Source organism: Vidua chalybeata, chromosome 11 (assembly GCF_026979565.1).
Source record: "Vidua chalybeata isolate OUT-0048 chromosome 11, bVidCha1 merged haplotype, whole genome shotgun sequence".
NCBI classification, from domain to species: Eukaryota; Metazoa; Chordata; class Aves; order Passeriformes; family Viduidae; genus Vidua; species Vidua chalybeata.
The window spans coordinates 1751677-1776870 of NC_071540.1; the positions used below are offsets into that span (position 1 = coordinate 1751677).

General features: G+C 43.0%; 2 protein-coding genes and 1 long non-coding RNA gene across 3 annotated transcripts in view; 1 reads left to right on the forward strand and 2 right to left on the reverse strand.

Moving 5' to 3' along the window:
- The first annotated feature begins 8 nt into the window (after positions 1-8).
- LOC128793529 (uncharacterized) lies at positions 9-1324 on the forward strand. Its single transcript, XR_008432826.1, has 2 exons — positions 9-272; positions 1071-1324. It is a non-coding gene; the product is annotated as an uncharacterized LOC128793529 (long non-coding RNA).
- A 554-nt stretch (positions 1325-1878) lies between these two features.
- On the reverse strand, positions 1879-24016 carry LOC128793527 (telomere repeats-binding bouquet formation protein 1-like). The gene is made up of 14 exons (XM_053952794.1): positions 23937-24016; positions 12181-12238; positions 11136-11246; positions 10824-10952; positions 10241-10372; positions 9762-9822; positions 9551-9666; positions 9288-9410; positions 8604-8756; positions 7388-7519; positions 5882-6007; positions 4492-4649; positions 3028-3110; positions 1879-2018 (listed from the first exon to the last, which is right to left on the reverse strand). Exons 2-14 carry the CDS (start codon positions 12212-12214, stop codon positions 1889-1891), a joined length of 1488 nt encoding a protein of 495 aa, XP_053808769.1. The 5' UTR covers positions 12215-12238; positions 23937-24016; the 3' UTR covers positions 1879-1888.
- Positions 13337-25194, reverse strand: part of LOC128793524 (uncharacterized) — a 64599-nt gene continuing 52741 nt past the window's right edge. Inside the window, exon 2 of the mRNA XM_053952785.1 lies at positions 13337-16580. Within this exon, the coding sequence (XP_053808760.1) occupies positions 13988-16318 (2331 nt within the window). The 5' untranslated portion in view covers positions 16319-16580 and the 3' untranslated portion in view covers positions 13337-13987. The remainder of the gene's footprint in view (positions 16581-25194) is intronic.

Genomic DNA, 25194 nt, shown 5'->3' on the forward strand with positions numbered 1-25194 from the left:
ATCGCCGCCACAAACGCTGCGGCCCCGTTGGCGGTTACCCGGCAACCGCGGCACCCGATTGTCGGGGGCTGTGACGCTGGGCGGGTCTCGGTCCCCGCTCGTTCCAGCCTTGGTGCCCCCTCGGTCCCTGGGCGGAATCCACTCCGGGGCCCGGAACGTCACGGGCCAGACCCTCGCCCTCAGCTCCGGGCTGCTCCTTCTCAACGGGAAAAACCCCGGTCTCAACAGTTTGTGTTCAGCGCAGAGCAGAAGTGGGAATCAGCCAGCTGCAGGTCCTGGGCGCTAACATTTAGCTTCTCGTTCTTAGGGACACACAGGGAGCAGAAGTAATTTCCTGGTGTAATGGTTTATCACCTAATTAGCAGCCAGGAATTAGTGCTCCAGAAGAGGGACGTTAGCACATCCTGTATTTCTCTTTGGCATTCTCTTTCAGAATGTAGATGTGCTAAAAGGAAAAAAAAAAAAAAAAAAAAAAAAAAAAACCTACAATATTTATAAATCTCTATCTTCAAATGAAATGCAAGGCTTTTAGTTGTATTCCCTGCATTGTAACAGAAACACACTAGAACCATAATTGTTCCAAGTTTCCTACTTGCAGTAAACAAGATTTTAATATTATTTCCAAGTTTATCTGTAATATATAGGTTTTTATATTCTAAAGAACTTAGGTTTGTTAAATTACTGCATTCACCTTCATGCTGCTGAGCAATAGCACAGATTCTTTGTGTCTTCAGCAGAACTGGTTTGTCTTAGTAAAAAGACTTAGAAGTGAAAAACTTCCTGGGTTAACCAGAATTGAGAAAGTTTTTTGAAAACAAAAGAGGGAAAAAAAGGCCAACCCTATTAGTTTATGATGTTCCTAAGTCTACTACTGTGCAGCCTAAGGAAGCTGTAATGGAATAAGGGAAGAGAGACCTTACAGCCACGTTATCCATAAGTGTATGGAAAACCTTCACAGAGAGTCTCTGCACGGCCGCTTTAAAGACTTGGTGACAGAAGAGCAACATAGGATTGAACTAAGATAGACAAATATCCAATTAAAGTCAAATTACACGTTATTTTATTTTCAGATGGGGCCGCAGATTGTGTGCTGCTCGCCATCCTGGGAGTTCAGAATGTCCTGCAGTATGGCTGAGCTATGAGACTTGTGGAGCAGAATTATGAAAAGGTGAAGCACAAACATTTCTTATGCACCTATATTGCATTACCAACTCAATTTAGACCTCTGAAGTATTCATTAGAGTCAAGAGCATATCCAACCACAAATTTATCTGGAATTTCAAAGCCTGTATCTGTAAAAAAATACAGTTCTTTTTATACTTCAGTGGTGTAAGTAGCTTTAAGTGCACAGGTGGTTTTCAGCACATACTTGAGCTAAGAGTAATGGGCATCATCTCTTTCAGGGTGCTTCCTTAAGAATATGAGCTGTAAATTGATGACAGAGGTTAGAATCCAAACCATTCTCATGAGTCAGTAATATAATTAAGGTGTTAAGAGAATGATTCTTATTAACAAAATAATTGTTTAAAACCTAGTTATGAGTTAGTCCTGGGAGAGGAGAAAAGGAGTGAGATTTTACTTGAGTGGAAGTAGATGAACTGTGATTCAGTAGGACTTTTCAGTTTGGAAACAAGGCAAGTTTAATAATACGGAGTCAAAACAAATGCCCTCTAGGGTCAAAGCAAAGCAAAATACAGTTAAGGTTTGATTCTGTTTCTGCTATCTCAATAGTTAAATTTGTCTATGAAATAGCTAAACCTGCACTCAGGCCAACCAGGGGAAAAAAAGAAGGTGGTCATGAGGTCTCAGGATAGCATAGCTGGTCATTAGCTTTTTATGTAGTTTCTCCCCATTTCTCTTGGCCTTCGTGAAACTTAGGTGCCAGCTGTCAGATGTGCTGCCTGAAGTGAAATTGCAGGACTGTGTTTTGGAAAATACAGAAAAAAAATACAAGAAAAACATGATACTTCCAGTCTGGTCTGTAACTTGGACTCTGATGTGTCCTTTTAACGAGCAGGCTGTAAGGCAGAGCAGAGAAGGTTGGTTTTTAAAATACGTCTTGCTCGAAGTTGTAGACTTCCATTCTGCCATGTCTCCCCATAAGCATCTAAAATCAGGCACTTTAATTAAAACAGTGAGATCTATTGCACAGAAAAAAGTAGTGTTCAGCCTCATAGTGGAGGGAGAAGCAAAGGCTCTGATCTAGGTTCATTCTTTATGTCCAAGTGGCTCGACTTTGTATTCAGTTCCCTTCAATCCTGTGTCTCTGATCTTTCCCCTTCCATGCAGCAATGTCTCAGGACACTAGAATAGCACAGTGGGGGAAGCATGTCCAAGTGGCTGATAATGATTTTAGTCGGGTGGGAGGGAGGGAGAAAAGGACAATTTCTTCTGCAAAATTACATCTATTCTTGGTTTGCCTGTGCATTTCAGAAGAAACTGAGAAGCTCCTGGAGAGTCACTAGAAGGACTGTCTGAATAACTGATGCTTAAAGCAACTGTTTTCATAAAGCATTGCGGTTACTTAAGAGACACAAGGGACATTCCACAAAATTTCCTTTTAGAGATCTACTAAAAGCAGATCGAGAATGCTACCTGAAGTCACCTTCCCAGTGCTGACAGACTCTTAGATTCTGGAAACTATTAAGAAATATTGAGGATATTAAGAAATTTTCTGAGTGTTGTCATTCTAGTATTGAGGCAACTGAGGTGGTGTTAGAAAACCTACGGAAAGAGATGAATTTCCTTCAAACATAAAGTAAGAAATAGGGAATCCATCAGACTTTATGGACTACATGGGAAGAGCCATAAAACCTTGTTTTTATGAATTTGAGCAGTGAAGATGGTAGTGCACGGGTAAATTTCCCAGTTTAAGAAACACTTAATTTTTCAGCAGCTGGATAAGGATTACCTCCTGCATTTGCTTCCTCCCCTCCCAAACGTCAAGCCAAATAAGCACCTGTCAGCATACACTGACTATTCACCCAAATGAGTTGAATATGTTAGTTAGTGGCTATATCCTTGTACCTTACGACTTTTACCATCCTTGGTTTCTTGTCTTTCATTTTTGAAAGCAGAGCTTTCATTGTTCTACCAGTCTCAATAATGTCCTGAAAGAGATAAAAAAATAAATTATCCTTCATGTTTGAAAGGAAAACCAGACTGTCAGTGGATTAAACTAGAGCATACCAACCTGTCAGCCCAGTAACATAATTAATTATTATTTTATATGTAATATGTATTAATTTGAAAAGAAGGGAGAAAAAAATCCTTGTCGTTCCACCTCTCCTTCAGTCATTATCTACCTCTACTACTAACACATTTTGGAGGGGAGGGGAGGGGAGGGGAGAGGACTTAAATGGCAATTTGCAGCTAATTATACAACCAAGAAAAGCACACTAAAACCCTCAGTTACAAGGAAGTTGCACTGATTTTCAAAAGAGATGTCACTTCAACTACTGACTTTACTTTGGCACTTTCTGAAGAGTCTTTCTGTAAGTATTTATGACAGCTTAAAATATGGTGATAAAGGCACCTGTGTCAGATCTAGATATTGCTCCATGTAAAGCACTAGTATTCTAGAGCCACACTGAATGAGTCAGTTTAGGTTAATTTCTGGGCATTCTGGGATAAAATGGGGAATAGGATCTTTGGGAGCAGTCATCACTGATCACTTCAAGTTTCCACTGAGATCAGTGGGAATTATTCTCTGCTTCAAATCCCAGCATTTTAAATGAGTGTTAAGTGGCTGGAAGTATGCAGTATCAAAATCTTAATAAAGATGGGTTTCCTGGAAGATACACAAGAACAGTTGTTTCCCTTTAAAAGCTGAAGATGCTCATTCATACCTTCCTATTTAGTGCAGACAGTTCCTCTCAAAAAAAAAAACCCAAAAAAAACCCCCAAAAAAAACAGTTCTCTTTTTATCATTCTAGGAGGAGAAAGAAGAGATAGAAGTCATACAAAGCATGCCCAAAAATGTTATCCTCTATTTGTCTGAGAGGTGTGCTGCTCTTCCTTCTTGCAAGAGGAGGGAGTTTGAGATCTGCCCCTGGCTTGGTCATGTTGGGTGTTCTGCTATATGTTTATTCCAGTGAATGTATAATATCCACCCTTTGGGACAGATCAGTAAATCAGTTCCTACAGCCATATAACCCTGAGCATTTCATGCATGCAAATAATAAAATTATAGGTTTGAATGTCCAGCAATTAAAAATTAATTCACCTTCTTTTTCTGTCTCTCAGAAAATTTGGGTTTACAATAAGCTAGAATACTTCATACAATACAGATGCCTCCATTCTCTGCACACCTGTAACTCAGTCTGATCTACAATAATGATAAATGTTGCAGGTTGTAGTTTCACACAAATCCAACGTTTTTCCTGGGCTTTTTTACTCACAATGAAATTATCTTAAGGATTTACTTTTGCTTTCTCCTTAAACTCTGGAAAGATGTGATTAGTTTTATCCTATTTTGGTAAATAGGCCAACCTCATCTTGCTGTTTTTCAATTGAGTTTATTCTGTGTAAAATTTCTTTTGCTTTCTTCCAGTAGTCTTGCAGACATCTTTTTCTCACTTGTACGTCCAATTCTTCTGCATTCTTCACATTTAATGAGTTATCATATAATTTCAGAGACAACTGTTCAGCTTTAAAAAATATGAAACAACATTAATAGTTAATCTTTTATCAATTAACATTTTAAAAGTATTTATTATATTTTTGTATGCTGAGGGCCAGCCCAAATAATTTTATGAAAAATAACGATTTTTATAAAACTTAGATTTATACATAAATGCTAACACACTTGAAATACAAGCTGCAGTTGTAAGAGGTGAACTTGCAATTATAGTTCCTACAAACTGTTTGCACAATGATGCTGTGAAAAAAAAAGACTTTTTCACTGACTTAACTCTGGGTTCTTGACCAGTATGAGCCTCTGCTTTTTTTAAAAACCAATTCCAAATTAATGGACACTACAAATCCCCACACCCCTGACAGAGGACACAAGACTGACACCATGAATGCTTTCAAGCATCAGCACTTCATTATTCCCCAGTACAGCCCTTTATACCCTTTTGCCCCATGCATAACACCTGTGTGCCCTTTTACCCCCTTGTCATTGGTCAGTGCACTTCAGCTTTCCAGTGCTCCTTTTCCCTTACCCGGGTCACCTGTTTTACACAGCTGCACCTTATCAGGGGTGAGACTGCCTGCAGCACTGTCTCTATTCTCTCACAATCCATTCTCCCACACACCCCCTCAATCTCACACAAACCTCTCAGTTATGCTTGCAGCACAGAAATGTAGATACAGGTTTGTTTTTTCTTGATTAGCAATTGCACACCCTCCATGCTCTAGAGATTAAAGGACAAGGTCTCTCTGTTTCGTGGGTGGTATTGTACAGATAATTAATAAAAAACTGAACTTGGGGCCTAGAAATACATCCTACTTCAGAAAAAAAAAAATCAAGATTTCTTAATATTGGAAATTAATGTAGACACAGTGATTTCAGGCTTGATTATCTCCTGGTTTATTCTCTCCCTCTAGTGGTACATCCCCAGGAAGAGAGTATCCACTGGGTGTTAAATGACAATGTTCATATTTTCCACACAATTTATAGATCGGAAAGCTTTAAGAACTGGCCCTACGTGGAGAAGTTTCACAAACACATTTTTGCAACACTGTTCGAATTTTTACTTCTTTTTTTTGCCCAAGTCAGTTCTTGATAACAAATAAGCAACTTTCTGTGCAGAAAACAAACATCTTTTGGAGTACACAGAATTACAAAGCTGTTGCAGTTAAAATCACTTGTGGAATCAGCAGAACACGGAGATGGAAACAATCACTGTCATTTTTAAAGCAGCAGCAGCAAGCTTACTCATTTGTTTGCAGTTCTGCAGCACAAAAGTAGCAGCTTTGATGAGTTCCTCGTCCTGAGATTCTGTCAATACCTGAATCATAAGTGGCAGACCATTGTTCTGAAGCAGCTCACACTGGTTTTCTTCTAGAACAGGACATGGTAAAGGAAAAGGTTTGGTTTCAGCCCCACACACCTTAACCTTACAGTAACTTTAGCAGCCAATACTGGCAACTTTCTGCACGTTTCTGTAGAAAGAGGGGTTTTCACTACAGACCCGAGCCTGCTGCAGTGACAGCAGGAGAGCTTTACATCACACAGGATGATTTGACCAGAACTCAGATTTCTGTAAGAGAACTGAAGGATTGAGACCATTTATTCGATGGAGTTCCAAGCTCATTTAGTTGTGGCCTAAAACATTGGAATAATGACTCCTGTATTTCTCCTCTTCCATTACCTGCTCTTGGAGTAGATATGTGACATTTCTGTGAGGCCTGAGATGCAGAAATATCAAAATCTCAAGGTTTATAATTATCAAAATAAAATTAGTCGTTTAATCCTGGTCTCGCCAATCTGTTTCTCCTCATTTATTACATAATTAGCTACATTTTTATTGTGATCTCATTCGCATACGTATTCATATAACTGATAACTTGCTAAGCATAGTTCTTTCTTCTTTAAACTTAGTAAAAAAGGAAATAAAAAATTAAACCTTTTTTGACAGTGTTGACATTTTAAGAGGAACCTTTTTTCTGTTGGTTTAATAATTTTTCTATTCAAAAGACATTTTCCATTAAGTTGTTTCACTAATTCTTCATGAAAAAAGTCTGCTAAAATAAATTTATGACCTATTGAGCTAATTATTGAACATGTTATTGGTGCTCAGAGATGAAAACCAACCAGAATTTTTGAACATAAGGCCTTTTTCTGGTTTATCTAAATGTACATGAGAAAGACATACGTGAGAAGTACAAATAAACTTCCATTTCTCTTTGCTTGCACTGCCACAAAATACCGACTGAAGTGCTGTATTTGTACCAGATATGCTTGGGCAAGCCCTGAGGAACGTGACAAAAACATTTCAGGGCTACCTACTGCATCTGTGTCTTGAAAACCAATGCTCTTACCTGGCTCTTACAAACATTACTGGCCTTGTAAGCAGTGGACAGAAGCTGTATGTGCCAAGGACCATGAAAAAGAGAGCTCAAGACAACTCATTTGCTACGTCTGGACTGCAGTAGCTTTCAGGTCGGGATTAATTATTCCCTGTGACCCCTAAGCCCAGCTCTGAATTCTTGCATATTTCGTCTACTTTTTTCAAAGCTACTAAAGACACTTCCTGCTAACAAGCTTTAAAATTTAAAGATGGAACATTGTTAAAAACTTTTTGTCTGAACATTGACATTGTATTGTTTAATAGAACTCTCCCTCGTGTTCCAGTCTTGATGAAGTGACACCACTGGAGGAGTCAGTGTATGAGAATTTAGGAGAAGCTGACAGACAGGAAAAAGAAAAAGCAAATCTTACCACAAACTTCAGTACAGTGTCCAATTGTTAGAATAATACTGACTTTTTCTCCTGTGCTCAGTGTCTCGTTGGACAGCAGCTTCAGCAGCTCTGACACAGTGTGATACTTTGCCAAGACAACACCCATGGCAGCTGTTTGTTAAAATAATTGGAAGGAAAATAAAGTAGATCATGAGTGTACAGGAATTATCCAAGGATAAAATGCTGGGTTTTGGGGGAACTCTACAAACCCCTCAAAGCCTTGGGCCTGCTCAGCCCTGCCCTGCTCCACCTTTAACAGCTCAGATTACCCCATCCCTCCTGTGCTGCTCCCAAATCCAGCCCTGCCCATCCTCCCAGCCTCTGTGCTCCATGGAGATGAGGCAGAAGATCTGATGAACGAGGGCTTTGCACTGTGCAAGCTTTGGAGATCCCTGCTGAGTTTCTCCACATCCTTTATCTGCTCCAGCACGGAGCCAGAGAGAGTTGGATCAGCTTTGACACACAGAGTATCTGCCATAAAAAGAGCAGGGGGCAAGCCCTTCCTGGCACTGGCAACACCACTGCTAGTCCATCCATGCTGAGGCCTAGTCCTGTCACACCCAGCTGACCTGAAACTACCCTCAGAACTGGTGCAGGTTTATGCTTTTAAACTTTTGTGAACTTCCATTTGAAGCTCTTATGGCACAAGTGTGAGATACACCAACCATGGCCACAGCACAGGCTCGTCAGCATCACAGGTTTCTGCAAACCTTCTGTGGAATACACAAGACCTCATCAGGAGAGCAGTACCCAGCCAGCAAACCAGAGCAGAGTGTGCTGGGCAGAAACACCACATTTGTTCAGCTCCACCTCTGAATTACTAAAGCTTCCCAAAGCTACACAATTTATTATTCAGGCATAGGCCTAACTCCAGGATCCAAACTGACTGGCCAAATCCAGGCCCAGAGCTCAGCTTTACTTACTCAGCACAAGCTGTAGCATCTTATTTTTAAATTTCAGTAGGGTTTAAATTTCACCGTGTTTATTTTAGCAACAATGGGACAGCAATCCACCCCAGATGAACTGAATCACTCCCCACTTACACCTTTGAATTTTAAAAAACACTGCAACATCCACTGGGATGTACAGAACTTAACTGCCTTTAAGCATTCATTTCTACGACTTTTCCACCAGCACAAGACTTTAAAAATTGCATTTTTAAATTACCATAGATAAAAAATGTCTTTCCGCTCACAGTTATTAGCAATGCAGGCATCCAGAGTCTTTGTTACTACCACTGCAAGTTTCACGCTGGAGTGACTCAAACAGGAATCATGCATAAGCTCAAGGAGAACCTTGGCTAATGTATCCAAGCCTCCGATAGAAGCAAAATATTTCTGCACATATGCTTAGTGGAAAAAAGAAAAAATGTGATTTAAGTGACAGAGTTTGCAAATTCTTTTAGCATTTCACCAAGTAAGTCCATCAGAGTTTTTCTGTGCATGTCTTAGTCATTACATTTCTTAAACAACAGAAGCTGGATATACATTCATCTCAAGAAATGTAGCAACTGCATATAAAATAGTTACAGGAAAACATGACCCTAATATGTGCACACAAATGGCAAACATCATGCCTGAGTTCTACCTAAGTCATTGTTTTCAGTCATGTAATAAGGACTTTAATTTAGACACACTTTTAATCCAAACAGCTCCAAACAGTTTTACTGACCCTATCAAATGTAACCAGACTGGGGCTATTTGTGGACTTGCGTACAGCGTAGTGTAAGTAAAGATGGTGGAATACAGTGGTCAGAGTAAAAGCTGGAAGAACAGCAAAGGACTTTGTAGAGATTGACAAGAAAGAAAAAACCATTTAGCTCTCTAATTAAACCTCCTTTTATCAACTGCAGAACTGTGTAAGCTTCAGGTGCACTTACAGTTATTTGCAACTGTGAGACCAAGAAATGAGCAAATGGGACGAACTATCTCAGGCTCTGTGCAACTCTCGAGCCACTCCTTGGCATAGGGAAAAACCGAACAGCAAATGTTTTGATTATCTTCTGGAAAAGTAAAAACAAATGACCCCAAATCAAAAGGCAATGAAATGAAACTTCAGCTGAACAGTAAAAATGAAACCAAAGTGTTACCGATTCGGAGACTATCTCTGCAGTTCTTTCACAATTTTCAGAGCAACACCTACCATTCTGGGGGTTGTTGACACAGGCACAGAGAGTGCTGCACACTGAGGACCAGAGCTGATAGCAGGGATCAGTGTTTTCATCTGACACGTTCTTCTCAGAGGTGGAGAGAGTTGTTCTGTTAAGGACAATGCGAACAAGTCCCAAATACTCAAGGAAACATAGCTGCTAACCAGTCTATTATTTGTCTGTTTGAATGTCAACCCTGTTTACCTGAATAACTGCAGCAGCAGGCTGATGCAGCCTGTATCTCTGACACAGGTTTGCCCGTTTTCTAAAAGAGAATACACACAAGACTCCAGAGACAAATGCAGTTGCAGACAAAATCTTAACAACAAGTTTAATTTACATACATACATTCCCTTTCCTAAGCACATATCCTCCCCAGAAGGAAATACAAAATCATATCAACATATTGGTAAATAACCTTTCTACGTCTCTCTGTACACTCTCAGAAATTATGGGTTTGCATTGGCAAACTGTAGTTTTAGAACTAAACCACGTTCTGCTGTTTAAGGAAAACCCAGTGAGCAGTGACCTACTTTGACAATTCAGGTTCAGTTACATGCAAACATTCATCTTTACAAATTAACTTCACCAAAACATTACTTATTGAATGTTCCAAATTTTGTACTGCAGATTGGCAAACAGAAAAGGAGTGTTGTTGTAAGACAGAAAAAAACCCAACTTACTATTATTTGAAACCAGTACTAAGATGACATAAACAGACATTCTTTTCAAGTTCACACCAGAATCCTTTTTAATTAAAAATAAAATGAGGTCTTCAAACAATGCAGAAGTACACAAAGTCTGCTGACAATACACTGAAAACAGAAAGTGAAAACCGTTAAGTCCTAAAGTAAGCCACTCATAATCCTAAATTATTAAGTCTCAGTTGTGGCCAGTATGTGGGGAGTGGAGACAGGGCAGGACTATGAAGTGACTGAGGGCTTCCCCCCGCAGTGAGTTCTGCACCAACCAGGACCCTGGCAAGCTTTGGAACAATCCAGGAGTCATTGAACACTTGCTGCTGAGGGAGAGGGGGAGTGCGGGTGTCTGGTAACTTGAAGACACCCTGAGTGCACAAGTCAACAAGGCACTGATCAAATCTGGGGATGGACAGGGCAACTGGGGCACCTTCATTGCCCTTGCTCCAACTGACAACCCTGTAGTCTCATTTTGTGAGACCAAAAGAAAATTGAGACAAAGCACGAGCACAAGTAATGACGGGGGCCATAGTGCACTCAGAAATACAAACACTATTATTTTTATTACCATTACTCTCTATAATAATCCCCAATGTAAATAAAGCTGCTTCCTTCACGATGCCATGAGCACTCGACTTGGCAAGGTCATTTATAAACATCAAACCACCAATTTCTCGAAAGTATTCGCTCGCTTCACCTACAAGAGGAAAAAAAGAACACAAACTTTTGCTTTTGTTTCTCTGCAAAATGAAAGGCTTCTAAGATTTTCCAACATCTCAAACCTTATGTCCTTTAGACATTTTTACAGTGCCCACCAGTTTCTTAGCATACATGGTGAACATAAATGACTGCATTGCTTCCAAGGAAAAGCCTTCCTTACTGTTTTGTTGGCAAATGGAATAGATAGTGATCAAAGCCTCCTTCTGAGACAGAGGGCAGTCCATCTGATATTTAAGGCATTCAAGTAGTAAGTTTAGATCTGTTTTCAAGTCTAGGAGCAAACACAAAAAACTTCATTAAAATTGTTTTATCTTCTATATATTAATCTAGTCAGTATTGGAATAAACTTGTCCAAAATGTAGTATGCACATGTATTTAAAAAAAGGGGGAAAAGCGAGCCAAATTGGAGCTACATCACTTCTATTCAGCCACAAACAACAAACCGAGAAATATTTCTGTCTATAGTTTGTTATTTGAGCATGATTTCCTTTGCAGAGTAACAACCTCCTTTTAGTATTTCTGGCCTTTAATTACTAGTAACTCTTAGTAAGTCTGATGTAAACTACTAAATATCAAATTCACAATTGCAAGGTGCATTAAGTGTAAATAATACACAGCCATTAAAATATTCAGAGTGCGAATACAGTTGAAAATCGATGGAGTAGTAAAGAAAGAGTCCAAGAGCACAAAGCTGCTCCGTGGTACTGAGTTACAGGAGACATAAATCACGCACCACAGCAGCAGAGCCCTCAATCAGGTGGTTGGAGACGTAACACAAAATATCCTCATACAACCCTAGGTGGATAAACAGACTTGGAAAATCTGCTTCTTAGTCTTTGGGGTATAATTAAAAGACTTCTTTGATAATTATTTCTAACACTGACAGAAGGTATTGTTTATTGTAAACCCTTACAAGGTTTGGGGGTTCTTAAAGAAGTTAAAATACAATAAAAACAATAAAAATGTGGATAAATTTTAGGAAATTAAAAAAAAAGAAGTGACTTTGTGGTGGTGTGCTTTACTGTGTGTGTAGGTTTGTCATTTGATTTACCCTTTGCGCATCCAGTACAGCATCCAAAATGTGGCAACCAGGAAAAAGCACGTTTTCCCAACTGCTCACCACCCCACAACAGGCCTATCACAGTCTACTAAAACTTTGTAAAACTGATGCCCACTATAATGACAAGTTATATTAGATATCTTACCACACTGATTTACCTGCACCTCTTGAGTGTTCATTTTTGTTTTATCTCTGTTCTTGTTCTACAACAGCAAGGAAAAAGTGTTTTAAATTCTGTTCAGATTAGCAGTGTTTGTAATATGTGCAGTATCAATGACATCATTCTTCTAAAATGCACTTTTTCCAGTTTTCTGCTTTTACTCTGTCATCTCTCACACACACAGTTTAGTGTATTCTTGTATGGCAAAGTTTTCCTTTGGAAATACAGTATTTTATAATAACCCTGCATTTCTAACTACCAGGTTATCATCATCTGAAGGTGGACATTCTGCAGAAATCAGGTCATTCCATGTTATTACTGAGGGGCACTGTCAGTAAGGAATATCCCCTGCTCTGCGTCACTGATCACAGCAAAGCTGATCCAATTTTCCTAAAGAGAGTGGCCAACTTTGCCATCAGCCAACAACTGCCACTAAGACCAAGTCATGTTACTTAGGGCGTGAACACTATCAAACACTCAGCCTCCTGCTGCTCAAGGAGCCACCAAACCATCAGCATTGTTCTGGCAGTACTGATCAAACCAAAGGCTATGAGCACAGAGACATATTGCTTACAGTGAGAACTCATTTAAATTCACCAAAGACATTGTCACATTACATGAACCATGTAACCCACAAAACCCCACAGCATTGATTCTTCACAAACCCAACATGGCAGCCTCTGAGAGCAGAGCAGCAGAGTGACATTCAGCTTTGGAGGCAGAAAGATGCTCCCTCAAACATGCCCCAAGTCCCAAACACAGAAGGGTGATGCAAGCATCACAGTAACCTATTACAATTTCTCAAACAATTACTTCGCTCCAGGTAGAAACTTTAAATCAGTGCTGAATCCAGCTTAATAATGGATTCGTTTTCCTTCTCAAAGTGGAGCAAAGGCTCGAAGCAGAATCATTGGCATCTTAATGAAGACAGCCAGCTCTGCTTTCTCTTCGGAGTTACTGATCGCTCCCATTCCTTTGCTGCTTCTGTTAGAGAGGGAGAATTGAGAGAGTTCATCTCCCTGCAGCCTTTCAGAAGTGAGAACAGACATGCATTTCATTTTCCTGCAAATCCAACCCTGCCACAACAAGGAAAAGCTTGCAAGCCTTTCTCACCTCTTTTTGTCCTACTGTGATAAATTGAGGCGAATAATTTGATTCAGCCTTTTTAAGGTCAATTAGCATTTTATTAATTACAGCAAGCAGTAGCAAGCAAAACAGCGCTGGGTGGGTAGGGGTCTCCAAACCGCCCCTCCTGCAGTGTCCCACACTGCAGTGCCCCACACCCCACTCCCTTATTCAGTTTCTTTTTATAGTTTCTTGGAGGTTTCTTCATTCGTGTCTTTTGCGATAGCGGTGTGCGTAGCTTGAGCATCTCTCTGCGCCGTTTCTGCGTTGTGTCGAGGCAGGTGATCGCTGATTTCACAATCGGCTCCGGACAGTGATGGGCGTACCCAGAGCACTCCTACGTTGTCTAGTCCGGTGGCCATTGCCTGGTGGTCGCTGATTTCATAATCAGCTCCGGCCATCCCCCGACATTCTTAGTCTGTGTCTGAAAAAAAAGCTACAAAAAGCTCCCTATATGGTGATTAATCATACTTGTAATCTTGCGGTTTTGCAATATATCTATAGCCTTGCGGTTTGTAGCAGTTGCTACAAGCTAGTATAAGGCTAGTCCCTTATACTTTAATTTTTATTTTTCCTCCTTTAATATTCCAATTCTTTTGATGAACAAATAAGTTACCACAGTTTATCACAATCCCCCATTTTCTCTTTTACCATTTTGTTCATCAAATCATTTTGCTGCTTCGTATGCTAGGAGTAAAGTGTCTTCTACCTCAGGACAGTTTTCTTTCAGCAGGATTCCATGAGTTCTAAAGAGTGAAGTCAAAGTAGCCACACGTTGCAACATCCTCCAATTCCATATGAGTGTTAAAATGGACATTATTGAACTTATAGCGACTAGAATTAGTAAAACTATAATGGGGTGACTTAAAGTGTTCATGATCCCAGTTGCAGCTGGTGACCATCCGAATAGTGCATCCCACCAGTTATGACTTGCATCCTTTTTTACTCTCTGCAGGACTCTGTTTATTTCAGTTATATCATGATGGACAGTCACGAGAGTTTTCTGCCCATTCTTGTGAATTTCTTCTATAATTTTGATTAGATCTTGGTGTTTCATTAATTGTTTAACCAGGGTTGAATTCATTCCAATGGGTGTGGGTGGTAATTTGTTGTATGTTGTGTAGTTTGATTTTATTAATTGGTGGGATACAACTGGTGCTGAGTAGTTAAAGTCGCACCCAGTAACTTTGATAAAGTTGCAAATACAGAAATTGGAATGATTTCTAGTAAATAAGGAGACCTTGTTCTTATCAATTTCTATAACAGCACACACAGTCCTTAAACACACGCAGCCATTACCTATATACACTAATACAGTTCGTGGGTTGGGATCTGGGCGGATTTCAAAGTGGCAAATGCCTTGGTCAGTGTCAAGGCATACGTCTTGAGTGCTAATTAAATTAGTCTCACAGATAAATCCCTGCTGTTCCCAAGCAATGCAAGGTTCTAGGTTAATGGTTTGCCATTTCCCTCGGTTTTTCCAGGCCCATACCCTATGTTCTGAGGGGTATAATACTGACTTTTCATGACTTATTCCTAAGGCAACAATAGGGTGTATAGTGTGAATTATGGCATTCCGTATAGTGAGCACAAAGGCAGTAGCAGTGTTAGTGGTGGGATTATAGGTAAAATTTACCAAGGTCCACCAAGATTGGGAATCCCTCTCAAAGTCTGTGGCATTGTCCCAGACGACCCTTCGTACTTCAGTTGGAAACACCCCCTCACTTCCTTCTCTTATGATTAAAGCTGCTGTTGATTGTATCCATAATTGTGCTTGTATACAACTAAGGGCTAAAGATATGTTCTCTTGTGCCACTTGTAACATGTCTACCAATAAGTCATGGTCGTGATCCTCAATATCTCTCCATCTTGGCAGTACCTCTGAGACTTGCCACTGATTATCTCCTAGTGCCAGTAGAGAAGACTGTAAAGGCTGTTTTAATTTTGTCAGATCGTTAGTTGCTGTAGCTAATTTGTTCATTAATATCTCAGAGTCGATCCCATTCAAAACCCCCAATCCGGTTCCTAACATCCCGGTTAAATCCCTTCGCATTCTACCTCGGAGATGTACTTGTTTTTGTAGCCACTTTGTCCATCCTTCGAAGGATGACCTTAGGAAGGGAGAGCAGGCTGGCTGAACTGCCGAGATATTAGTTTGCATTAACAGTTCAACATGTTTAAGGGACCATTCTGGGTTAAAGAGCAGTTTTTGTTGACCCGTATTTCTTATGACATATGGGCCGATTTCATAAACCTTGGGTTCAAGATTGAATGGTATATTTTTGGTGTGTACTTGAATGCTGGAGTGGTTTGTAAAAGGCTTGGCCATGGCGTTTATTGTAAATTTGAAAGACAACCCAATGGTGTTGTGGGCCCAGAGGCAAACCACGTCAACAGTTTGTCTTAATGTGAAGTTATACCAACAGTCTAATTCACTTGGATGATTGCATACCTTCGAATGCTTGTGATTATCTACACTGATTTGGATAACTTTATTGTAGGTAGTCCCGTTAATCATTCGACACCCTATCTTAATTTCCTCTCCTATGGTTCCTTGAAGTGACCACCCCTCTTGTCTTTTCCACTCCTGCTTAGTATATATCTGGTTATCGTGCATGACTAGAGTTGTTAAATTTAAACCTTCTAAATCAGGCTGGCTTCCCATAGATCCAGTGTATTGGGTAAAGGCTTGGGACCACAGCCATTCAGCATTGTCTTGACCAGAAACACCATTAGGACAAAGCAATAGAAGGCTAATAATTTGCCAATAAGGGTGGAGTCCTAGCCTTGTTTTTGTTTTGTAACATCCTGCTTTCCCCTTTTGGGCTTGCTGCTCCCTTGGTGTTTCGGAGGCACTTAGACTGGTCCTTTGAGGGATCCTAGTACTCGGCTGGCAATAGTTGGAGCATTTCAGCATTGTTCCACTTAGAGGGGGCTTGGCCTTTTCCTCTCTGCCTCGCTCGCCGACTCGGGTGCTTCGAGCCGCGAGGTAAACCATCTTCTCGGCAGCAGCAGTACTCGCCTGAGCGTCCCCTTTTCCGCTCCTGCCTAGCCTTGTACTGTTCCCAGTTCTTATCTTTGACCAGAAGTGGGTTGCAAGGAATCCCCTTCAGTTCCTTTTGACAACACCCTTTTATTATCTGAGCAGCAAATGGAGTGGGCTCGTTAGTAAACAAAAATACTCAGGGTATATTCCCTTGGTAAATATTTCCCACCACTCAGATCCAAAACTGACCCACCGATTTTCCAATTCTCCTATCCTTAGTACAGTTCCAATTAGTTTTCGCTGAGTTTTTAGCAATCAGTACAAACCTCAATTGGTGGTCTTCCCCTCTGGCAATGGACCCACCACCGTTCTTGGCAAATTTTACAAAAGGATAACGATCTCCACAACCTTCCTTATTACAAATCACTATAGAGTCTAAAGCACACAAAAGAATAACAATCTCCACAATTTTCCTATTACAAATCACTATAGAGTCTAAAGCACACAAAAGAATAACAATCTCCACAACTTTCCTATTACAATATCACTATATAGTCTTCAGCTAGTTTGTAATTGTATCCCTTTTTGCTCCCGCTTTTGGTTGATTTGGATAATGTCCACAGAGTTCATTAGTTTTTCTTAAGAGTCACTTTCAGCTTCCCAGGCTGGCTAGTCACTCTCCACTGGTTATTTGTAGCAACCGGGCCTTTCACTCGGCTGGCGTGAGTCCACCCCTTTTCGGCCGTCCTGACTGCCGTTTCTGTGGTAAGCAAAACAAGAAAGGGACTGTCCCAGCATGGGGTTAAGGAATCTTCCTTCCAAGATTTAATAAGTACTTGATCCCCTGGTTTTATCTTATGGATTGTTATGTCCAGAGGTGGTCTCTGTGCCAGCACTCCTTTCTTTCTCAATTTCTGCCTTCTGCTCATAATTTGGGTGATGTAAAATTTAATATGAGAATCTTTAAGGCAGGGTGATCTGTGGGGGCTTCCATATCATAAGGCATTCCAAATAGCATTTCAAATGGGGAGATTCCCACATCAGTTCGGGGTTGAGTTCGAATGTTCAATAAGGCAAGAGGTAGGCACTTAACCCATGACATTTTTGTTTCCAGCATTAACTTTGTGAGTTGTTTTTTTATTTCTCCATTCATCCTTTCCACCCTCCCCGAGCTCTGTGGATGCCATGGGGTGTGATATTTCCATTGAGTTCCCAAAGCTGTCAGGACATCTTTTGCAATTTTAGAGGTGAAATGGGGTCCCCGGTCTGAGTCTAAACACTCAATTAATCCATACCGGGGGATAATTTGCTCTAATAATACTTTTACCACAGTGTTCGAAGTAGCTCGGGCCGTAGGATAAGCTTCCATGTAATGGGTTAAGTGGTCTACCAGTACCAATAAATATTTATACCTCCCCACTTTTGGTAATTCTGTAAAATCGATTTGTATATGTGAAAAGGGTCGTTGTGCCAGTTCCCTTCCGCCCATTGGTCTTTCTCTTAATTGTTGTTTATTTATTCTTTGACAGGTTAAACATTGTTGGGTTACCTGTTTTGCAAGGTTATAGATCCCTATGCACATATATTTAATTGCAAATTGGTCAACCAGGGCTTGTGTTCCCCAGTGGGTTTTCTCATGAATTGCTTGCAGGACCCTTATTGCCATTCCTTTTGGGAGTACCTCCCGCCCATCCGGTAGTATCCACTTGCCTCCCTCTTTTTCCTTCACCCCCATTTGGTTTAATTTTTGTTTTTCCTGTACCGTGAAGGCTAACACATGGTTAATGGGTCCATGGAACCGGCAATGTTTGTCTTGGGGGTTATCACAGGCACACTGTATTGAATCAATCCCGTATGCATCCCAACAAGCCCAACATGGTTCTTCCTCTAAGTCAGCTCCACAAGTGGAGCAATCTTCCCTTTGTGTGACCCCCCCCCTTATATGGTTTTAAATTCATTAGAGCTGCCTTTCTCGCCTCCTGGTCGGCTAAGTTATTTCCCCGTACTGAGCTTCCCATCCCCACTTGATGTCCTTTTACATGAACAATAGCTATTCTTTCTGGACCTCTCAAGGCCTGGAGCACTTTCAGAATTAATTCCCCATGTATCAACCCCCTTCCCTGTGAATTGATAAGACCCCTTTCTTCCCAGATTTTACCAAATGTATGAACCACCCCATAAGCATATTTTGAATCAGTAGAAATGGTCCCAACTTTTCCTTTTAGTAGTTCTAAAGCTCTGAGTACTGCATACAATTCACATGCTTGTGCTGACCAGCTGGGGCTAAGAGGACCAGATTCTATTTTCTTAAAAATCTTCCCATCCACAATAGCATACCCAGATTTCCTTTTCCCTTCAAGGACCCGAGAGGACCCATCTACATAATATCGATATCCTTCCTCTAATTCCTCCTCTTTGAGGTCTGGTCTTATTTTTGTTTGTTCCTCTATTTGCAAAAGACAATCATGAGTTAGTCCCACAACTGGTTCCCCATATAGAAACTGGGCTGGATTTTGTAAGCTTGTGGTTTCAATACTTAACCTAGGAGAAGAAATTAGGATGCCTTCATACTTTAGGAGTCTGGCATCTGTTATCCATTTATCCGCTTTTTGTTGTAGTACTCCACGAATGTTATGAGGAGATAAAACCTTCAGTTCACTCCCAAAAGTTATCTTTCCTGCTTCTTCTACCAAAGGGGCAGCAGCCACTATCGATTGCAAACAGGCAGGCCACCCTCGGCTAACAGGGTCGAGAAGCTTTGAAAGATATGGCACTGTTTTTTTTCCTCCAGCCCATTCCTGGGCTAACACCCCGTACGCCACCCCTTCATTGACATTAATGAATAAAAAGAATGGTCTTTTTAGATCCGGGAGGCTGAGAACCGGGGCATTGACCAATTCAGTTTTTAATGATTTTAACCGGGTCTCATCCTCGGAGCTCCATTTTAATAGCCTGTCTGTTGTTAATTTTTCATACAGAAATTTAACTTTCCCACTAAAATTTTCAATCCATTGTCTGCAATACCCAAAAAGTCCCAGTAACTGTCGAACCTGCCTTTTAGTTTTTGGAACTTCCAGGGAAAGTATTCCTTGGACTCTATCAGTATCCAATTTCTTAGTCCCCTGAGTCAGCCAGTGTCCGAGGTACTTAACTTCCTCTTCCACGAATTGTAATTTCGACTTTGAAACTTTAAGTCCCTTAAGGCTTAAATCATTTAGGAGTTTTATAGTTTCTTCCCTTACTTTTTCTTCTTCTTTCCCTGCAATTAATAAATCATCTACGTATTGTAGAAGCACAATCCCCTCCCCCTGTGAATATTCTGCCAATATTTGTTCCAGAGCTTGCCCAAACAAATTTGGGGATTCGGTAAACCCCTGGGGAAGGACTGTCCACCTCAATTGTTGTTTTCTATGTATATCTGGGTCTTCCCATTCAAAAGCAAAATAATCTCTAGAAGTTTCCTTAAGGGGACAGGCCCAAAAAGCATCTTTAAGATCTATTACACTATACCACTGGTTTTCTGGGCCAAGTTGGCTTAAAATAGTATGTGGATTGGCTACGACCGGGAATCTTTCAACTGTTCTTTTATTGATCTCCCGCAAGTCATGCACCAATCTGTAACTGCCATTCGGTTTCTTTACTGGCAGAATGGGGGTATTGAAAGGGGACATGCAGGGTTCTAAAAGTCCCTTTTCCAAAAGTCTCTTTATTTCTGTTTTTAGTCCTTCCCTCCCCTCTTTGGGTATGGGATATTGCCGAATCCTGACAGGGATTTCTGGGTTCCTGATAGTTACCTCAAAGGGTTCAACATTTAATTTCCCCACACTGTCGGGGGTATACCAAACTTCTGGGTTAATCTTTTTCTTGTCTTCAACCCAGAGAGGATATAGTTTTACTGTTAGTTCTCCCTTTTTTTTGCCTCTATCCCTATCCCCAACTCGACCATCAAATCTCTCCCTAATAGATTATAATCTGCTTCTGGAACTAGTAAAAATGACCCAATTCCTAATTTAGAATCACTTTCTAAGAGTACATCCTTAATTACAGGTACTCCAAAGGGTTCCCCTTTGGCCCCAGTCACCTGTATTATTTCAGGTGAAACCTTACACCCTTGGGGAAGGGTCTGGACGGTTGATCTCTCCGCCCCTGAGTCCACAAGGAACTCATATTCTCGTTGCTGGGGACCTATTTTTAATTTTACCAGGGGCTCTGTTCTTTCTCTTGTCCCCAGCAGATAGAGCCCCCGACCCCCCTAATCTTCTTTGAACTGTTCCTCATCAGCAATCTTCTGCCGACACTCTCTCCTCATGTGTCCCTTCTTCCCACAATAGAAACAGACAATGCTCTCTCCACCTCTCGACTTCCCTTCAAACCAACTCTCGACTTCCCTTCAAACCAACTTCGCTGGACGTCAGTCCGACCTCTGGACTGACCTCCAGTTCCCCTTTGGGGATTCTGTTGTCCCCCCCCCCACTGCTGCTAACACGATTCCAGACTGCTTTTTAAAACTCTCATCCTCTCTCCCAACACACACCTTTTGAGCCTCTCACAACAACTCATCCAATCCTCTCGCCTGCCATCCCTCCAACCTCTCCAACTTCTTCCGAATGTCCACCCAAGAATCGACCACAAAATGCACCTTCAAAAGTGTCTCACCCTCTGGGGTATTGGGGTCCACCCCTGAATACAACTGGAAAGCTTTCTTCAATCTCTCCCACTATCCAAAGAGCTGCATATTCGCTCTCCTCTTGGTTAAAGGGCTCTTTGGAGTTAACATATATATTTAGAGCTTGACAGATCCAATCCTCAAACGACCCAAATACGGGCCAATATAGTTGGTCTCCCCTTATTTGTTTACCTCTCCAAATTTCCATACAATAATGGATCATTTTAACCTTATATTTTCCTTTTCTAGAAGGAAAGGCATCCCAATACTCTACCATTAAGCCTAGTGGAAGTTTTACTGAGATTCTCCCACCCATGGGTTCAGCAGATTTACTTTTTCTCTGACCCATCTTCTAGAGTGCCTTCTCACACTCAACACAAACAATACGACAGTCGCTTCCCCCAATTCGTGGCCCACTCCGTCGCCAGACATGGGAAACGCCCTACTATGGGGTCCACACTCACATGGGGAATCTGAGCTGCCAGTTCCCCTCTCACACACACATTCGCATTCGCTGCACTCCAGGACTCCCACCCCTGACCGAGCGACCGAGCGGACCGGACTACTCACGTCTTTCCGGCGCCTCTGTTTCTCGACCGGGGCTTCGCCCTGTGTGTCTTCTTATTCACCTCAATCACCCCGGGACTACACACCCCTAAACGACTCTTAAAGACCCCGTTTCCAGGGTCGAGGCTTTGTCCCTTTCACATGCACTCTGGAGCCCGCTTGTACGGGGCCCACCGTCTTTTTCACACGCACACGCATTCCGGAGCCCGCTTGTACGGGGCCCACCGAGCACATACACTTATACTAAATTAGTAAGCCGAAACTTGGGGAAGTTTCTCCGGGGATCCCCCGCCCCAGGAACTTTGACGCAGTCCACCTCCGCGTCTGGGTTAGGCCCGCTTGCTCTCCTCCTAACCCAGGAGCCTCCCCACCGAGGGTAACTAGACACCGAGGGGGGTGCAGCTCCCCCCCTCCTACGTCCCCCAACCCTGGATGCTCTAGGAACATTAGTCCCTCAATCCAGCAGGTTTGAATCAACCCTGGATGCTCTTAGAATATTAATCCCTCAATCCAGCAGGTTTGAATCAACCCTGGAAAAAGGAGGCCCACCACCCACCAGGAAAAGAGGCCCACCACCCACCGGGGGCTACTTACGCTTCCTGCGTGTTCACTCTTCCGCGGTTCTTCGTGCACAAAGATTAACGGGGGTAACTTTGCTTGCTACTGAGTTTTAGGTTCGTCGGTAAAGGCCCAAGGAGGAAGCCCCCCCTTAGGGCCACCGCAAAAGGCGGTGGGGCGCCTCACCCTAGTGGGGCCTCCCTCCCGGATTTCCTTTATCCGAGTCACGGCACCAAATTGTGATAAATTGAGGCGAATAATTTGATTCAGCCTTTTTAAGGTCAATTAGCATTTTATTAATTACAGCAAGCAGTAGCAAGCAAAACAGCGCTGGGTGGGTAGGGGTCTCCAAACCGCCCCTCCTGCAGTGTCCCACACTGCAGTGCCCCACACCCCACTCCCTTATTCAGTTTCTTTTTATAGTTTCTTGGAGGTTTCTTCATTCGTGTCTTTTGCGATAGCGGTGTGCGTAGCTTGAGCATCTCTCTGCGCCGTTTCTGCGTTGTGTCGAGGCAGGTGATCGCTGATTTCACAATCGGCTCCGGACAGTGATGGGCGTACCCGGAGCACTCCTACGTTGTCTAGTCCGCTAGCCGTTGCCTGGTGGTCGCTGATTTCATAATCAGCTCCGGCCATCCCCCGACATCCTTAGCCTGTGTCTGAAAAAAAAGCTACAAAAAGCTCCCTATATGGTGATTAATCATACTTGTAATCTTGCGGTTTTGCAATATATCTATAGCCTTGCGGTTTGTAGCAGTTGCTACAAGCTAGTATAAGGCTAGTCCCTTATACTTTAATTTTTATTTTTCCTCCTTTAATATTCCAATTCTTTTGATGAACAAATAAGTTACCACAGTTTATCACACTACTGCCACCACCCCGCCAGCCTAAGAAAAAACAAAAACCACCCAAACAAAAGGAAGGCTGTAAAAATGAGTTTGCTCTGGAGCAAAAACAAAAACCACCCAAACAAAAGGAAGGCTGTAAAAATGAGTTTGCTCTGGAGCTACTTGCATTTCAGAAGAGTTTAATTTAATACATGTTTATACAATTATACAATAGAGGAAGCACAAAGGGTTTAAAACTGTATGTATACAAGGACACATCCTGGCCTTACCTGGATCTTTTTTACTTTTGCAACCTACAGAAGGTACACAAAATCGTATTTATAAGCCAGCCTACATTAATGAGATGCAAATAGCTCACCCTCTGTTGCTGCATCACAGGGCAAGGTGGAAAGATAAGCAATTAGATTTGCTTCAATAAACATCGGGCAAATGTTGCATATAAAACTCTTCTCCATCAGTTATGGAAAATAACCCAGTAACATCGCCTCAAACCTCAGAAACCACTCCTGGAGAAGTGCAGATCTGTCAATGTGTGCGCTCAGCAGCGCTAGAGCACATGGCTGGCACGGTCAGTAGACCAGCCAGCCTCGGCGGGACTTACCCTTCGAAACCCAGGCACCAAACCCCAGAGGGGAGAAGTGCGGGTTGTTGGCGTCCTGTGGAAACCAAACCCCACAGCAGCAGCTGAGGCCGTGAGGACGCTGCGCTGTGGAACAGGACTTGGGAGTGTGCTGGTCTAGTTCAGCTCCCTCGCACCCTCCTCCCTCAGATGAGCCGTGTGTGATTTACAGCTCATTATCAGAGCTCCACTTTGAAGTCTTAGCAACCACTCCAGATCAGCCCAAATAGAAAAGGAAAAGAACATATAAAAGATTTAAAATATAAAGGGGGGGGGGGGGAAGGCAACAGTCTAAAGATGAAACAGCAGCTGCATTTTCCTGTGGGAGGGCTGGGGAGTCCCGAGGGGGGAAATGGGGCAAAGCTCAGGTACCTGTGATCCGGCGGCGCGGGTGGCTCCGGGCAGACGCCAGGGCGAGGAGGGTGCCCACTGCCGAGCGCTGCCCGGCTGAGGGGTGGGATCTGCGGGCTGAGGGGTGGGATCGCCGGGCTCAGAGATGGGAACGCTGGGCTGAGGGGTGGGATCTCCGGGCTGAGGGACAGCGGCGGCCCCGCTGGGCTGAGGGATGGGATTGCTGGACGGAAGGATCGCCGGGCTGAGGGGTGGGATTGCCAGGCTGAGGGACAGGATCGCCGGGCTGAGGGATGGGATCTGCAGGCTGAAGGACAACGGAGGCCCCACCGGGCTGAAGGGTGGGATCTGCGGGCTGAGGGATGGGATCGCCCGACTGAAGGATCGCCGGACTGAGGGGTGGGATCGCCGGCTGAGGGCAGCGCCCGGCCCGGCCCCTCAGGAGACGCCGCAGCCGCAGCGCCGCCCGAGCGCCTCAGGGCGCGGCCGCCCTCGGACTCGGGACAGCCCTGAGCTTTCCGCTCAGCCAGGCGGGAAGCACTTGGAATTGTAGAAGCGTCAGGGGTGAAAGAGATCTTTAAGACCATCCAGTTCAACGTCAGCCCAGCACTGCCACTGCAAACCCTAAACCACTAAACCATTTCCCAGTGTCAGATCCAGAGGCCTCTTTAACACCTCTAGGGATGGCAACTCCACCACCTCCCTGACCAACCTATTCCCAGGCCTGAACGCCTGAACAGTGAAAAATTGTTTTTCTAAAATCTAACCTGAATTTCCTCTCAACGTGAGGCCACATCCTCTGGTTCTCACTGCAGGCCCAGCAGAAGAGAGCGGCCCCGCCTCACTGCACGCTCCTGTCAGGGAGTTGGAGGGAGCGGTGAGGTCCCTCCCTCCCTCTTCTCCAGACGGAACAAACCCAGCTCCCTCAGCTACTCCTCATGGGGCATGTTTTCTAGACCCTTCGTGAGCCTTGCTGCCCTTCTCTGGACACACTCAGCCCCTCAGTGCCCTTTTTCACGAGGGGCCCAGAGCTGGGCACAGCACTCGAGGTGTGGTCTCAGCAGTGCCCAGCACAGAGGGGCAGGCGCTGGCCTGGTCCTGCTGCCCACACTGCTGCTGATACAGGCCAGGTGCCATTGGCCTCTTGCCCCCTTGGGCACACCTGGCCTCACACTGAGGCGGCTGGTGACCTGCAGGATGTGCCACTTGGCCTTGGGGAACCTCACGCCCTTGATGGAGTCTGTCCAAGTCTCACTGCAGAGCTTTCCCATCCTCCAGC